Source organism: Raphanus sativus, unplaced genomic scaffold (assembly GCF_000801105.2).
Source record: "Raphanus sativus cultivar WK10039 unplaced genomic scaffold, ASM80110v3 Scaffold0349, whole genome shotgun sequence".
Taxonomy (NCBI): Eukaryota; Viridiplantae; Streptophyta; class Magnoliopsida; order Brassicales; family Brassicaceae; genus Raphanus; species Raphanus sativus.
In genome coordinates, this window is record NW_026615669.1 from 26,859 (window position 1) to 43,762 (window position 16,904).

At 33.0% G+C, this 16,904-nt stretch overlaps 2 protein-coding genes across 19 annotated transcripts; both read right to left on the bottom strand.

Moving 5' to 3' along the window:
* Nucleotides 1-111: 111 nt before the first annotated feature.
* LOC108846785 (cardosin-E) lies at nt 112-3,499 on the bottom strand. Its single transcript, XM_018619990.2, has 8 exons — nt 3,422-3,499; nt 2,067-2,427; nt 1,902-1,996; nt 1,712-1,830; nt 773-1,049; nt 558-689; nt 391-485; nt 112-293 (listed from the first exon to the last, which is right to left on the bottom strand). The coding sequence occupies exons 2-8, from the start codon at nt 2,419-2,421 to the stop codon at nt 176-178; spliced, it is 1,191 nt and encodes a 396-aa protein (XP_018475492.1). The 5' UTR covers nt 2,422-2,427; nt 3,422-3,499; the 3' UTR covers nt 112-175.
* A 6,413-nt stretch (nt 3,500-9,912) lies between these two features.
* LOC108845944 (uncharacterized) lies at nt 9,913-11,576 on the bottom strand. 18 transcript variants are annotated; one of them, XR_008939967.1, is made up of 5 exons: nt 11,330-11,576; nt 10,917-10,968; nt 10,424-10,514; nt 10,175-10,280; nt 9,913-10,082 (listed from the first exon to the last, which is right to left on the bottom strand). XR_008939967.1 is itself a non-coding variant. In XM_018619147.2 (4 exons), the coding sequence occupies exons 1-4, from the start codon at nt 10,881-10,883 to the stop codon at nt 10,032-10,034; spliced, it is 339 nt and encodes a 112-aa protein (XP_018474649.1). In that variant the 5' UTR covers nt 10,884-10,922; the 3' UTR covers nt 9,913-10,031. The 18 variants fall into 18 exon arrangements, 1 of the variants encoding a protein (XP_018474649.1); XR_008939968.1 differs by having other exon boundaries at nt 10,424-10,538; XR_001948572.2 differs by adding an exon at nt 10,581-10,681 and having other exon boundaries at nt 10,175-10,514.
* Between the last annotated feature and the right edge of the window lie 5,328 nt (nt 11,577-16,904).

A 16,904-nucleotide genomic window follows, 5' to 3' on the forward strand; every position in this document is an offset into this window, starting at 1 on the left:
TAAGAATCATGTATCCTAAATATCTGAAACCGAATGGATTCTACCCGAAACCGAACCGAATATCCGAATGCCCAGGGCTAAATAAGTCTTTGCATTATAGTTATTTTTTTGTCAACAAGCATTATATTATTCTTCAAACGTACAATACGAAACTGAAAATTATAAACGGAAAGGTTTAATGCTTAATACTACTATCCCAAATTGGTTCCTGAACCGCTTCAGCAAACCCAATTCTCCTATTCCCGAAATCGAAAACTGTATGGTAAGGTCTCATGAAGACTCCTCCCAAAATCCTGCATTTGATTATCCCAATTTCCAAAGCAAGTAAATTTTCAGTATTCCGATTACTTCTTACGAATTTACATTAGACCGTGAATCAAAAATTAGTACCAGAGATCATCATTATGATAATCATCATCGTCATGAATGATCCTGAATTTGGTTGCGCACGTAGCTATTTCACCAATACCATGCACCAGTATATACTGAAAATATACATAAAATCATTAATTCTCTACCTTGAATTTTTTTTCACAAATACGCTAATTTGATCTTACATCTCTCGTGGAGAGAGAAAAGACTCTTTCACCAATCGTGAATGAAACTGTTGGCATCAAAGGAACCCTAGAGCAGTCAACGTTTGCAACTTCATCCGCCCCAAGAGCTATATTTATATTCTCAATAATTGACTAGAATAAAGAAATAGTTGTTAGTTCTCAAATGCATAACAAGTAGTAAATAATATTGTATATATGTGTATATACATACTTACCGATGGACCTATAAGGTAAGATTCGCCTGAGTCTATCATGACAGAGCAGCCATCAACGCAATGTCCAGTTCCTTGTCCTCCAATGAGTATCTCATTCATCTTAAATTCCCAGTAATACTCTTCTATGATAGGAACATATGTGTGTGCACCTCGGAAATGTGCATTGTCTATACCACCAAAAACTATGGCTCCGCCTTCTTCGTCTTGTTCATTGTAGTATTTCAACCATAGTGAGAAAACTTCTTGATGGACTAGATGTTGATTGATCATGTTGTACCTATGTAGTATAATATAGAGCTTTATTAGTGGTTTATTGAAACATTTTAGATAGAATAGATGGGGAATTGTATGCAATTTGAAATCAGAACTACATATTAAAAATAAGTATTTTTTTTACTCCAGGCGCCTGTTTAATGTTATTAATTACTTTCTAATTTTTATGTTGTCATTTTTCAATTGTCAAATTTGTATTTTTATTTAAATATAAAAATTCATAAATGCAGTCTGACTGGTTAGACCAATCTGACCATCCATAAAATAACAATATTGAGTTACGGAAATCTAGTTTTTTTAAAATTGCATGGGTTTAACACATTGTAATGACTGAAAATTTTAATCTGTTTGAAATTTCAGTCATATGAATTATATATACTTTGATGATATTAATATATTTTGAAGCAACTTTTTTAAATAATGAGTAGTATCAGTGAAAAAAATCAATTAAACTACATACACATCTTACATTATAAAATTAACGAAAAAGTATACTTATTTTTCATATAATATGAAACTAGATTAATCTTACATTTGATTTGATAAATATACTCATATTGTAATATATAAAAATGATGTAACAAATAAATGTTAATGAGATGAGATATACTTTTAATAACACAAATATCGGTCAGTCAAAGAGAAAACTGAAAAACGAATATTTACCAAACGGGGACTGTATTCCTCACAGAACACTCTTGGAATGCCAACCCGACTACACCATCATAAACAGTAAACTGAAAGTAAGTTTTTTCTTCTACTTCCCCGGTAGCCTCTATGAAATCCTGGTAATAGAAATCATTAATTAGTTAAGGTAAATTAGTATAATATTTATAATATGGATGGTGAGTTTTACTTGTTTATTCACTATCATATGACCAACTGTTACGTCATCAGTACTAAGGAAACCCTCAATAGCACATCCAGCATAGATAATTTCTGCGGGTTCACCTGTAAAATCTAGAAGTAGTTAGATTATAGTTATTGAAGAATTAAAAATAATAATGATAAAGAGCCAGACCGTTCTCTGAATAAGATGATGATTCGGTAGAATTATATTTTGGAAGTTTATGTTCCGCTTCTGTCCTGTCAGGCCAATCTTTACTGCGTACCCATAAATCTGCGCTTCCGGTATCAAACATAACTGGAAAGTTTTGCGTAGGTGTACCGATGCCAATTTCCGCATAGTAAATTACATCACCAAGGTTTTTAAGTACAATGCGGTTTTCTCCTGTTTTAAATAGGGTCACGTTACGCTGAACATTTACCAAGCTTGTCTTGATTCTTTTCAGGCTTATCTTGACGGCGCCTTCATTGTTTTCTCCATTGCATAGGAGCATCAAGATTGAAATCCAAATAAAAGAAAGTAGTCCCATAATTATCTGTGAATATAGAAATAACACGTATGAAAAACGTAAGTTTCTTTTTTTTGTAACTAAGAAAAAAGCATGTTAGGAACATATCATTATAAATATTTTCAGTTCTGTTTTATACAAATATTAATGTTGTTTAAAGAATATGCAGCTGAAAATATGGAGTGAAGAAAAGGTAATTAAATATTTTATAATAACAAAATATGATAAAGCATGTATATAAGATGAGAACAAAATTATATTTTTATTAGAACATCCCAAATAGTAATAAATTTCAAGAATATGTATTAACAAGTCTTGACAAAAACAAAATGTATTGAATATTGGAAAATACAGACTAAACACACATTTATCAAAAAATTTAAAATATTGATTGATAAAGTAAGTCCTTGTTTGAAAGAAAATTATAAATGCAGTTCATTTGTATACAATGTATTGCAAAATTAACAAACAACTAAAAACTACATATTTCAAATTTTGTAGATGTGTTTTTGTAAGTAATGTAAATCTTAATAAATAGCCTCAAAGTTTGAAATAATTTATAATAAACAGAAATTGTTCTTCGTAAAGTTTATATGACAACAAATATGTATTAGTTATTACGGGATATACGCAATAAAGCAAATGAATATAATGGAACATTCTAAGAATTATCAAATATTAAAATGCAATAGGATAAACAAAAATTGAAGTACCTTATTGAGTAAATGTAAGATTGCAAGTGGTTTTACTGGAAATAAGAAGAAAAAAATCATTTTACCAAGAAAAAAAAACATAGTTGGATTTTTTTACCAATTTTATATACACTTTTTAATATAATAGTGAATAATGATCATTTTAAAAACGTGTAAATTTTTTTGAGTCATTTGTTAAATATGAGATCTAATAATAAAAGTTACTACATAATAAGTAGAGTTGTATCTATATTTTTGGACATGCAGTTACTATTTAGAAATATATATGTTTTTGTGACTGCATTTTAACTCTTTTTCGTTTAACATACCTTGTGTAATATCTTCCAATGCAAATTATACCTACAGCAAAATAAAAATAAATAACATAATTATTTAAGAAGAGAATGGATTGTATGTGCCATTAAATTACATAGAAACTCATAGCCAAAAATATATATAGATGGATATACACACACACACATACTAACGTTGAATATTTAACGTGTACCTTTGAGATGAAGAAACTTTGTGATTTGCTTAGTTTGTTTTATATATTTATATTGCTTTTGAAAGTGTCATGTTTATTAAATGGGTTACCGAATTCTATAATCATGTTAAGAGCGTCGTACATCAACATGATAGATGGATGATGTCTTAGTTTAGTTTCATGGTCTACCTAATTTCGAGTTTGATTATTAAAGAAATAAAAATATGTATATATAACTAGTTGCGATCTAATCTATAGGCCGGGATACCCCAAATTAAAAAAAAAACTTGTTGCCATCTGATCTATTTAGTAATGTCTTATAGATTAATACAAAAAGGCAAATGGTTGAAAATGAATATTATGTATTAAGATGCATCAACATGATAGATGGGTGATGCCTTAGTTTAGTTTCATGGTCTACCTAATTTCCAGTTTAATGATTAATAAATAAATAAATAAATAAATATATAACTAGTTGCGATCTGATCTATAGGCCCGGGTACCCCAAAATAAAAATAAAAAAATAATTGCCATCTGATATATTTTATAATGTCTTATAGATTAATATAAAAAAGGCAAATGGTTAAAAATGAATTATCATGTATTAAGAAACATAAATTCTTGGGTTCACCCCTAGGGTAAAACCAATAAGATTTAGTTATTTCAAATTTGATATTTAAAAAAAAACAAAATAATAATAATTTGTCAAATTATATTATATTTTTAAAATAAATAAAAAAGTAATAATAATAACAAAAATGTTTTTCTAAATATTGTTAACGTAGTCACTAAAACACTAAACACTAAACACTAAATCCTAAATTATACCCTTAAATCCTTAGATAAACCCTAAACCATTGGGTAAATTTTAAATCCTAAACATTTAAAACTGAATCTTAATAACACTAAACCCTAAACCCCAAATATTAAACCGTAGATCCTAAACACTAAACCCTAAATCCATGGGTAAAGCCTGGACCCTTGGATAAATCATAAACTCAAGGTTTAGGATTTATCAAAGGTTTTAGGGTTTAGTGTTATTAAAATTTAATTTTAATGTTTATGATTTAGTATTTAAGATTTATCCAAAGATTTAGTCTTTACCCAAAGGTTTATCCAAGGGTTTAAGATTTAAGATTTAGGGTTTAGGGTTTAGTATTTTGTTGACAGCATTAACAACATAGAAAGAAAATTTGTTGTTAATATTATTTTTATTTCAAAAGCTTAGGATTTATCCAAAAGTTCAGGGTTAAAGATTTAGAGTTTAGTGTTATTAAGATTTAGTTTTTAATGTTTATGATTTAGAATTTAAGATTTATCCAAAGATTTTGGGTTTATCCAACGGTTTAGGGTTTAGTGTTCATAGTATATATCAAACAGATTTGACAATACAATAAATTGATCCATTTAATTTTAATGTGTGATTTAGTGTTTGGTGAGGCACTAGTAGAAAAATATGACATAGCCACGTTTTTGTCACGAAGGTTAGTGACTTTTTATGAGTTAGTCACGAAATGGTCATAAACAGTCAGGAAACATGAAAACGTGACTATCCGTGGCTATCTCGTGGCTAAAATGACACGATTTTGTCACTAATTTGTCATGATAAGTTATAGTCACGTTTTGTCACGCCAAATTTCGTGACTATTTTGAAATAGTCATGATTTTGTTACACTATTTCTGTGACTAGTTAAATCCCTAAACCCTAAATATGATTCTTAAACCCTAAACACAATATACAGTTATGTTACTATAATATAATTAAAATCTCTATTAAAAGTTACATTTAAAAACAAAGTCAAATCATAATTTCAAATTTGGAACTTAACCACAAATTATACTTCAAATCTTTTCCAATCCTTATCCTAACCTCAAGTTGTAAATTTAAAACTTTATATCTAACTCATAAGTAATCCAAATTTAAAACTTTATATTGAGCTACAGATTCTAAATTTAAATCTTATTTCAAACATATAAGTACTATAATCAAAATTACACAAATAACAAATGGATGACAACAAAATACAAGAGAAGTTACAGATACTTTTACAAAGAAGTTACAAAAAGTTCACTAAAACCACTTCTCTGTATTTCGTGAGTTCACTAAACTTAAACCTAGACTTTAAAACTTATTTCTAAACTTCAAACCATATGCTATAGTTTATAACCTTAAAATTCTACCTTCTTTAAAAAAAAATTGACATCAGGAAACTTTAAACTAAAACTATTAACCATAAAATAAAATAACACCCCAAACCCTGAACTTCTAACTTAGAAACACAAACACGTTCAAGTTTATTCTAATGAGTAATGACGTCTGTGTCAACGAGGGAACAATAAAAAATATTTATTTAATTAGTAGGTGGCTTCTCATTGGCTAGTTTATGAAAACGCGGATTACACTTTGTTTGTTATCCACCATTGATAGAGAAATATCTAACGGACACAAATGATCTATTTTGTTTTTCTTCTCTCAACTTTCTTCTTTCTTCTTTCTTCTTTCTTCTTTCTTCGTCCCATTGAATCTTCTCTCTTGCTCTCTTCGTTACAAGTTCACACATCTATGATTTAGTTTTTATCTTCTTTTCTTTTATCGTCATCTTCCTCCTCTCTAGTAGTATTCTTTCCGTTTTCTTCTTATACTAATTGCTTACTGTCTTTTTACAGATCTGAGAAATGGAAAGAACTGATGAATCATGAAGAAGTGGTGGGGTGACGAAACAGATGCGGTGCAGCGGTGGTCGCGTGAGAATCGGAGGCAGTGTGACGAATTGGTCCTCTGAACGCGAAGGAGAAGTGGTGGCCGGAGAAGGACGTGTGACGAATTGGTTCTCTGAACAATGAAATGAATTTTCACAGGAGCCTGAGATGACTCGGTGTTTTCAGCGTGTAGAGCTATGGAGAGTGAGATTGAGAAGAGGAAGATGAAGATTCGTGAATGTGTCCAGGCTAGCCGGCGGTGGAGGCGTGACGAGTGAGAGGTTACCGGAAGTGGACATAATTCGGAGGTGCACCGGAGGCGGAGGTGACAAAAGCGGAGGCTCACCGGAGAAATATATTTTATATCTGTTGTATTTTGTTTTATAATTAATTAATAAAAATATTTTTTTATTTTTTTTTAGTAATAGTCACGTATTAGTCATAAACAGAACGTGACTAAATAGTCACAATTTTTATGTGCCTATAGCGTGACTAAATTAGTCACAAAATTGCATGTGGCAAAACGTGACTATTTAAGTCACGAAACAATCACGATGCAAAATGGTCACGATCGTATAGCTACGTTTTTTTTCCGTGACTTTTCGTGTCTATTACTCTGTATAGTCACGAATTTTTAGCTGTTGTCACGAAAATCACCGTGGCTATAGACAACTTTTCTACTAGTGAGGGTTTCGTTTAGGGTTTAGTACTTAGTTAAAGATTAAGTGTTTGGTTTAGGATTTAGTGCTAATTTTAGGGCTCAGTGTTTGGTCCTTAGATTAGGGTTTTGTATTTGGTCTAGGATTTTAACTTTAGGGGTTATTATCTTAGTGTTTATTTAAGGGTTTAGTGTTTAGGATCTATTATTTAGTGTATAGAATTTGATTTAAGTTTATATTGTATTGGGTTCAATTACTGTACGGATATAGGGATTCAGGTTTAGTTTCTGGTTTATGGTATTAAGTATACAGTTTAGGGTGTCATGTTTTGTTTAGGATTTAGTGCTTAATTTAGGGCTTTATGTTTCGTTTATGGTTTAGTTCTTAGTATAGGGTTTTGTATTTGATTTAGGATTTTAAGTTTAGGGGTTTCATTTTAGTGTTTGATTTTAGTTTTTGTGGTATATGGTATTTTTAGTGTTTCGGTATATGGAAAAAAACTTAAGGTATATAATATAATGTTTAGGGTATATAATTTAGTGTTAAAAAATTAAATGCAAAATTTTAATAATTGAATGTTTTAAAGGAAATTTTGATTGAAATTTTAATTTAATTTACACTCTGCTGTGTGGTATGGTGTACATGCTATGGTATACACTCTGTAGAGGCGATGGTGTACATGCTACTATGATGTACATGATATGGCAATATATTTGATAAAATGATTAAAGAGGAGAAAGTGGTTTTGTATTTGGAGGGTTCAGGGTTCTCAGTTTATGGTACAGCGTTCCTGGTTTAGGTTAAGGGTGTATTTCCTGGTTTAGGTTAAGGGTGTATGATTTAGGCTATGTGTTTGTTTTAGAGGACAAATTTTAGATTATACTAGTGTTACGAGGAAAAAAAATACCATACTGATATCTCATAATTTTAATTGTTTTTAACATTATCACTAGTGATTGGCCTGCCTTACGGGTGGGTGAGTTTACAATAAAATTATTTTATATTAAAATATTTCTAAATTTTATAAATATTTGAAAAATATTCTAAATTGAGCATAAGTAAAGTAATTTGTTTTCTAAGATTATATTGTAAATTTTATTAAATTTTGTTGATTTGAGTTGAAAAAATTACTAACGTTATTTAAAGAGGACACAAAATTTCTATAAAAATTAAATATATTATAGTGGTTTATATATATTCTTTTGATTTTATTTCACTTTGATATAGTTGGTCATTTGTTTGTAATAAAAGCATGTGTCATACAAATTGTCTAGTTTTGTACTGCTGACATGTTATTGTTGTTCTTATGCTTTAAAATATTATTATTTTGTAATAATTTTTGTTTTTCAGTTATATGGATCAAAACAAATATCTGGTCTAATTTATAGTTTTTTCAGATATCCGGAATTGGCATGGCAGTGAATTGAAGATTTGAATGCATTCGTTTTTATTATCATTTTCTGACAGTAAACTTACATCTCTTGCTTTTTTTTTGTCAACCCATCTTTGCTTAAATCATGAAAACAATCTTTTCATCTTTGTATATTATTAGTAGGTGTCGCACCTATTTTTAATGTCCATGCTGTGATATGTAATTGCTGTTTTGTATTCCCATAAATTTTAAAGTAACATGCTAGCATGGTTTTTCTAATCCCTAAACCCTAAATCCTACGGGCGGAATGAAAAGTAACAAATAGTTTAAGCAGTTAAAGTAAATATTTAATATAAACTGTTATTACTTAAAATATATATTATTATTCAATTTTTTTTACATGTTTTGTAGTTTTTTTTTTTTTTTTTGTCACGAACATGTTTTGTAGTTAAAGACTAAATAAACGACTTTATCTGAAAAATTAGTTATGAGTTTTGAAAATAAATACTACTTGTTATTTAGTAAAATATGATTTTCTTTTTTCTTGTTAAAAGCTTAACTGATTTTCTTTTGTTAAGTAATTTATGCTTTAATTATATATTAATAATTGGATGTTTCACTACATCATTTCTTGTGATTTTCTGGATTTGGATGACCATAAGAAACCTGTGAGATTATTATTTTTCTTTTTCATTTTTTGGATTATACAGAGGTATCATGGCCCCTACAGAAGTGGATCCAAACTAGTCACATGTTTGCAGCCTACGTTTTCATTTTTGCTTGTAGAAAAAAGCAAACTTGTAAAATAATTCACATTTTTTTGTTCAATTTTAATATGCTTTAGTGTATTATTTTTTGTTTTGACTAAATTTAGTTTTACAGTAGACTATTGTAAATTTTTTGTTTGGGTTAAAATGTATAAATAATTATAATATTTTTATGTAATATTAGATAATTAATTAATATATTTGACCAAGCTAATAAAATATACATGTTTGATATAACTTTTTATATTTATTATATTTGAAAATCAAGTAAACCATGTTTTTGAATAAATGATTATCATTTCTGAAATAAAAGTTACTGAGTAGTTGAAAAAAAACGTTACTGATTAATTTCTGTAATATAAATTTTAAATTTTATTTTCTTAAAATTAATTGTTTTGATTATAAATTTACTAAATTTGACGGTAGATTATTGATGAAATTTATTTAAGTTAAATGTATAATTAATTATAGTATTATTTATTTAATATAAGATATTTTATTAATATATATCACTAAAATAATAGAATTAATATTTTATTCCGAGTAAAGAACTTTGATTTTCAAAATAAATGTTATTGATTCATTTTCCTGATAATGTTTTTTAAAAAACAATTGAAAATCACTGTTTTAGTTATAAGTTAATTTGTGGATGCTCTTTTAAATCATTTTGTTAAATTTTAAGGTAAATTTCCTAATTTTTGTTTTCTTGATAGTTGAGTTATGGTACATGAAAAAATAAAAATGTATATTACTGTTGTTCTTATTTTTTTGTGAAAATTTTATTTTCTTCTCTAACTACATAATATTGTGAATTATATTATGTGTTTTAGTTAAGTTATTTTTGCAAATACACTGATTTTATAAATTTTATTTGTTGACATTGTGCAATAATTATAAAATTAATATTTTTTTGTGCAATAAGGTACTCCAATGTGAATGTCCATCTTCAAGCATTCACGTTGCAGGATTATATCCGTCCTTGATCTTTAGAACCCCTTCAACAGCCTGCAGAGTAAGGCGTTTAGTTTGATTCCTACAAAGTATCCAATGGATATAACCAAGAGAATGACAAAGACAAACAAAGACAAATGCTTCACCTCAAAGTATTCAAGTTCTTGGGAGTGATGTCCTAGGCTTCTACCACGTAGAACTTTGCTTCCACATTTCATCATCAGAAGCTGATTAACAAAGGTTAGTTTCATTCTGCAAAAGAGAGACGCAAAGATTTTGACACAAAACGATAAATTAAGTTCTGAATAAATAAAAGGAGTAACAAACAAAAACAAAAACAATAAACAAAACCAATATCATTGTGAAACAGAGTACAGAGACCGTGATTTGTTCACCGTAAAGCATGGCGGTTGAGCATCATCGTTCTCCAATCTCGTTTTGCTTGAATCTGCTTGCAAGCTCTTCCTTCATACGGTCGCCATGGATCTGAAGAGTTCATCGGTTCGTTAGCTGTGAAAACAGTGGAAAGCTTCAAATGAAAAGATACAATACCTTGTTGAAACACCTTCTAGAAAGCTTCAACTTATCTGATTCTGTTTATCTTCACTAAAGTAAAATCCAAAACACACAGACACTTGACTTGCAAGGAGACTCTGTCTAAAAGATTTTAATCAAACAGAGATTGTTTCGTTTCTAAATCAAGGATCTAAGCATAACTAACTTACAGAGAAAACCCCTCAAATCAAACGAAATTAGATTGATCTTCTAAAGGAAAAGCAAAGACAAACCTACTATCCGCAACGGAAGAAAATTCGGACAAAGCCGAAAAAAAAATCCGAGAAACGGAACAATCATACACCCAAAAAAAACAAAAAGAGTGTTTCTCACTTGGATTCAAACCGGAAGATTATTTTCTCATCTCTCTCCGTGAAAGTTCATTCTGCAAAAGAGAGACCCAAAGATTTTGACACGAAACTATAAATTAAGTTGTGAAAAAATAAAAGGAGTAACAAACAAAAACAGAATCAATAAACAAAACCAATATTATCCAAAGCTTTCTAAATCAGTATACAACCAATATCATCTAACATAAAAACAAAAATAAAACCAAAACTAAATCAAAATCATCTAAATTCAAGCTTTCTAAATTAATAAAATATATCCAAATCATCTTCCATCAACAAACAAAAACCAAATCAATAAACGTAACCAAAATCATCCACTGTGAAATTTTTTCAAGAGTTATCAATTAGATATAAAGAGTTACAAAGAGAAGATGAGTTCAAGGCGAGGAATCTCACCTCTATTTATACAGATCCTGGCACCGTCTCAAAGATCGAAAGGAAGCTTTGGAGACACATCGTGATGGAGCCAATAAATGGAAAGGATAGATAAGGATTTAGCTTAGGTTTTGATTTAAGAATGGATTTCGGTTTAAACACTTTTGGGTTTATAGTGTGATTCAGATTAATTTGAGTATTTTGTATGAGATTGAAGTGATTAAGAAATTAGAGAGAATAAGAACAAGAAAGAGTCTAGAGAGAGACTCAAAACTCCATTAAAAATATTACAATGAAGGTTTACAAGGTTTTAAAGAGATTACAAGACTGTCTAGGTTCAATGTATCTAAACCTTATCATGTTTTTTCTTTTCTGGGCGAGTACTGTAGCTACAGTCTCAAGTCTGGTGTATAACTTCTCAAGTCTGGTGCCTAACTTCTCAAGTCTGGCAATCCTTTATAAAGTTTTATAAAACCTTATAACCCTCTAGCTTAATTCTCAAGTCTGGCACCTCATCTCAACACTCCCCCTCAAGCTTGACCATGTGAAACAAGTCAAGTTTGAAAAGTCATGAAGACCTCCCTCATTAAAAACCTCACCAAGAAAACCCATTGGGACAAAACTTGATGAGGGAAAAAGAGTGGAGACTTCATGATCAAGGGGATCAGCTCCTAGGAGTAAGGTCAATGAGTCCAAGCCTAGAGAGTATGGACTCCATTGTCTTCAATCTTGCTGCTTTACTAAACACATCTGCTAATTGATCCTCACTCCTTGTATAACATGGCAGTATCACTCCTAGGATAATCATCTGCCTCACCTTGTGGCAATCTACTTCAATGTGCTTTGTTCTCTCATGAAACACTGAGTTGGAGGCAATATGAATTGCTGCCTGATTGTCACAGTGCATTGTCATAGGAGTGGTCTGCTCAATCTCCATATGCTTCAAGATACCCTTGATCCATACCAACTCGTTTGTCAGCTTCAACATGGCCCTGTACTCAGCATCAGCACTTGAACAGGAGATCACTTTCTGCTTCTTGCTCTTCCATGTAACCAGGTTCCCTCCAATGAAAGTGCAATACCCTTTGGTAGACCTTCTGTCTACTCTATCTCCTGCCCAATCTGCATCACAATAACCAACCACTTCTGTATTGCCATTGCAACCCATCCAAACTCCTTGTCCAGATGTGCCACTCAAATACCTCAGTATTCTATCAACCATCTTCCAGTGATGGTTCTTTGGCGTCTGCATGTGCTGACTCACTTGGTTCACAGCAAAACATATATCTGGTCTTGTGATGGTCAAGTAGATCAACTTACCCACCATCCTTCTATACAGCTTAGGATCCTCAAACAACTTGTTCTCTTCAATCTCCCCCTCACGCAGGACCTTATATCCCTCCTCAAGAGGTGTCTTGGCAATCTTTCCTCCAAGCACATCAGTCTCCTTCAGCATATCCATAGTATACTTCCTTTGAGACATAAACAAGCCCTCCTTGGATCTGCATATCTCAATCCCCAAGAAATACTTCATCTCTCCCAAGTCTTTGATATCAAACACAGACTTGAGAAAGTCTTTTGTGGCTTGGATCCCAGCCTTATCACTGCCTGTGATAATCAGATCGTCTACATACACCAAGATAACAATGATCCCTGATGGTCCTGTCAGAGTGAAGAGGGTGTGATCTATTTCAGACTTCCTGAACCCTCTCCCATTGAGAGTTGTACTCAGCTTGCTGTACCAAGCTCTAGGAGATTGCTTCAGCCCATATATCGCTTTCTTCAATCTCAAAAAATTTCCTGGCTTTACTAGATGTTCAAGACCAGGAGGTGGAAGCATGTATACCTCATCTTCTAGCTCACCTTGTAGAAAAGCATTCTTTACATCCATTTGCCACAAATTCCACTCTAGGTTTGTTGCAATGGATAACACAATTCGAACTGTATGCAGCTTGGCAACTGGCGCAAAGGTGTCAATATAATCTTCTCCATATGTCTGAGTGAACCCTCTTGCCACCAATCTGGTCTTCCTCCTATCTATCTTTCCATTTGGCAAGTACTTGATAGTAAAGATCCATCTGCTGGAAACTGCTCTCTTTCCCTTTGGTAGCTCACTCTCATACCATGTATCATTTCTGATCATAGCATTGAATTCATCGGCTACAGAATCTCTCCACTCTTGTATCTCCATAGCTTCTTCATAGGACCTTGGCACATAGCTCTCATCCAGACTAATCATGAATACGTAATGCTCTTCAGGGAACTCAGCAAAGGAACACACGGCTTGAGAAGGATGCTCCACAATCTGGGCATTGTAGTACACTTTCGTGTTTACCCACTTGGAAGGATACCTTTGCCTTGTGCTCCTCCTTAAGACTGGCGCTTGAACCTCTTGAGCTGGTTCCAGTTGCACCTCCTCTTGTTCTTCTTCTCCTTGAGTCTGAACTTCTCCTTCAGGTTCATGACTCTCTTCTCCTACTCCATCTTGATCATGCACACCTGATCCTTGATCTCCTTGACCTCCAGCTTCAGGTTCATGTTCATTACCCCCCTCATGATCAAGATGAGTTGGTTCTTCAGCTCCATATTGTTCTTGCACTCCAGGTTCAGTTCCATTCCCCCTCTCATGGTCAAGAGGGATTTCTCTGCTAGCTTCTTCAGCTTGATTAGTAGGTGTTCTTCTTGGCACCTGATCTTGAGACATGTTTATCCCAAGTTTTCCCATCAAAATCTTCAGAGTGTTTGCCCTTCCTGGTGATGCTTGAGACTGATCCTCCAAGTCTTCCCACTTTTCTTTCTCATAATACCCTGTAGACTCCACAAACTTCACTTCTCTTGATACCAGCACCCTCCTTGTGTCTGGATCATAACACTTGTAACCCTTCTGGGTCATAGAGTATCCAATAAACATGGCTTTAGTACTCTTCTCCTCCAGCTTATTTCTCCGCTCTCCTGGAACCCATACATAGCACACACACCCAAAGACTCTTAGATGATCAATACTTGGCTTGTTCTTATTCAACACTTCAAATGGAGAAAGATCCTTCAAGATCATGGTTGGTACTCGGTTGATGAGATAGCAGGCAGTCTGAACAGCATCACTCCAGAAGCGTTTTGGGACTTTAGCATGGAACATCATAGATCTTGCTACCTCCATCAAGTGCCTATTCTTCCTCTCAGCTACCCCATTATGCTGTGGTGTGTAAGGACAGCTTGTCTATTGCACAATCCCATGCTTTGCTAGATGACTCTTGAAGGCATTACTTGTGTACTCTCCTCCATTATCAGATCTTAGAACCTTCACAGTAGCATTGTATTGATTAGCAACATATGCTTGGAAGTTTATAAAGGCATCTAGAACTCTATCTTTAGAAGGAAGCACTGTGACCCAAGTATATTTAGATTTCTCATCAATAAACGTCACAAAATACTTCTGACTATCTCTAGACATGCAGGGAGCTGTCCATACATCTGAATGAACCAGGTCAAAGCAATGCTCATATATTGTCTCAGATCTAGGAAAGACAGTTCTACAATGCTTTCTAAGATGCAAGCCTCACACTCTAAGTGATTGAATGACAATTTAGGTAAAATCAGTTCAATTGCACGAGCATGAGGATGTCCCAATCTAACATGCCAAGTACTACTATCAACTCCATCAATGGCACTACTCAAGCAAACATAATCAAAGGGTTTAGGATTCTTAGTCATTTGGAGATGGTAGAGCTGATTCTTGCTGTCTCCCTTGCCAATGATTCTTCCAGTCTTCAAATCTTGGAACTCAACTTCATTTGGTCTGAATACCACTTGACAATCCAGATCAACGGTAGCTTTCTTTACTGATGTCAGATTTGAAGTGAATTGAGGCAGATAGAAAGCTGTTGAGTTCTTTTCAAATAACTTGAGATTTCCTACTCCTTCTATTGGGATCTTATCTCCATTAGCTATCATCACACTCCCTGTTGCAGCCTTGACCTCACTAATCAGACTCCTATCACTGATCATATGATGACTTGCTCCAGAATCAATAATGACGGGTTTGGTTGTGGATGCTAAGGCAGGAGCTCCTTGACTCCGGGTCGTAGCCAAAGCATACACATACTTAACAAACTCATCCCATTCCTTCTTTGTGATAGGATCATCTGCTCCTTTGGTCTCTTGCTTCCTTACCACCATACTTTCCTCACATGAGCTCCCAATGTAGGCAGAGTAAGAACACTCTCCCTTCACCACCTTTTGCGCAGCTTCCTTGATCATTTTCAAGCTCATCTTATCACTTAGATGACCTGATTCCTTGCCTCTTCTCCAAGTATTTCTCATCATGAACCATCCCTTGGAGAGTTTTCTTAATCTTCTTCTTCTAAAGCTAGTACCACCCCTCACTTGAGTTGATACCTTCCTTTTCTCATACACATCACAAGTGTATTGAATGAACAAACTCACATATCTTAGCCACCAGAAAGTTAAAGACACCATCTTGTTCTTTCCTTTCTTGAATAGTGTCTGACCTTGCCATAAGCTCCAGCCACACTTCTCTCAGCCTTCCCACAAGCTGAAAAATCTCATCCTTCCCTTGTTTATAGTTACGGATCAACTCTTTGACCTCACACACCTTCACAAGTTTGGATTTTTCTTCATGAGCTGCTTCAATTCCACTCTTTATAGTGTTTTCTTGAGCAGCCTCATCTCCATTTTCCAGACTTCTTGTCTGACCTTCTTCCATGACCATTTCCATTAAAGGTCCTTCCTTTACATGGCCACACCACAACCCACAACTCTCAAGAGTTGTTCTAGCCCATTTGGACCAACTTTCATTAATCTCCTCTTCATGCCTTGTTGTTGTATCAGATCTTAGCTCCATCTTTGTATTGAATAGTAGGCACCAGATCTGACCTCCAAAACCTCCAAAAATAAACACCAACAGAAACAATCTTGAGTTTTTCAAAGATCTAGCTCTTGAAAACCCTCAAGAACACTCAGATTTAAAAAAAAAAAATCACACCCAGATTTTAGAGAACCAGGCTCTGATACCATAAACACTTTTGGGTTTATAGTGTGATTCAGATTAATCTGAATATTTTGTATGAGATTGAAGTGATTAAGAGATTAGAGAGAATAAGAACAAGAGAGAGACTAGAGAGAGACTCAAAACTCCATTAAAAATATTACAATGAAGGTTTACAAGGTTTTAAAGAGATTACAAGACTGTCTAGGTTCAATGTATCTAAACCTTATCCTGTTTCTTCTTTTCTGGGCGAGCACTGTAGCTACAGTCTCAAGTCTGGTGTATAACTTCTCAAGTCTGGTGCCTAACTTCTCAAGTCTGGCAATCCTTTATAAAGTTTTATAAAACCTTATAACCCTCTAGCTTAATTCTCATGTCTGGCGCCTCATCTCAACACGGTTTAGAGTTTTATATAGGGGAAATATCAAGGGGACGTAGAAAGAAACATTCAATAATAGTTTTAAGATCATCATTGATTTGAAAAAAAAAATCAGACATTGGAGAAGATGAAGTGGAAGTGTCAGGGGAGGAGAAGCGTGAAACGAAACATGTTTCTCTACATGAAGTGGGGTGGGCCGACATATAATTTTT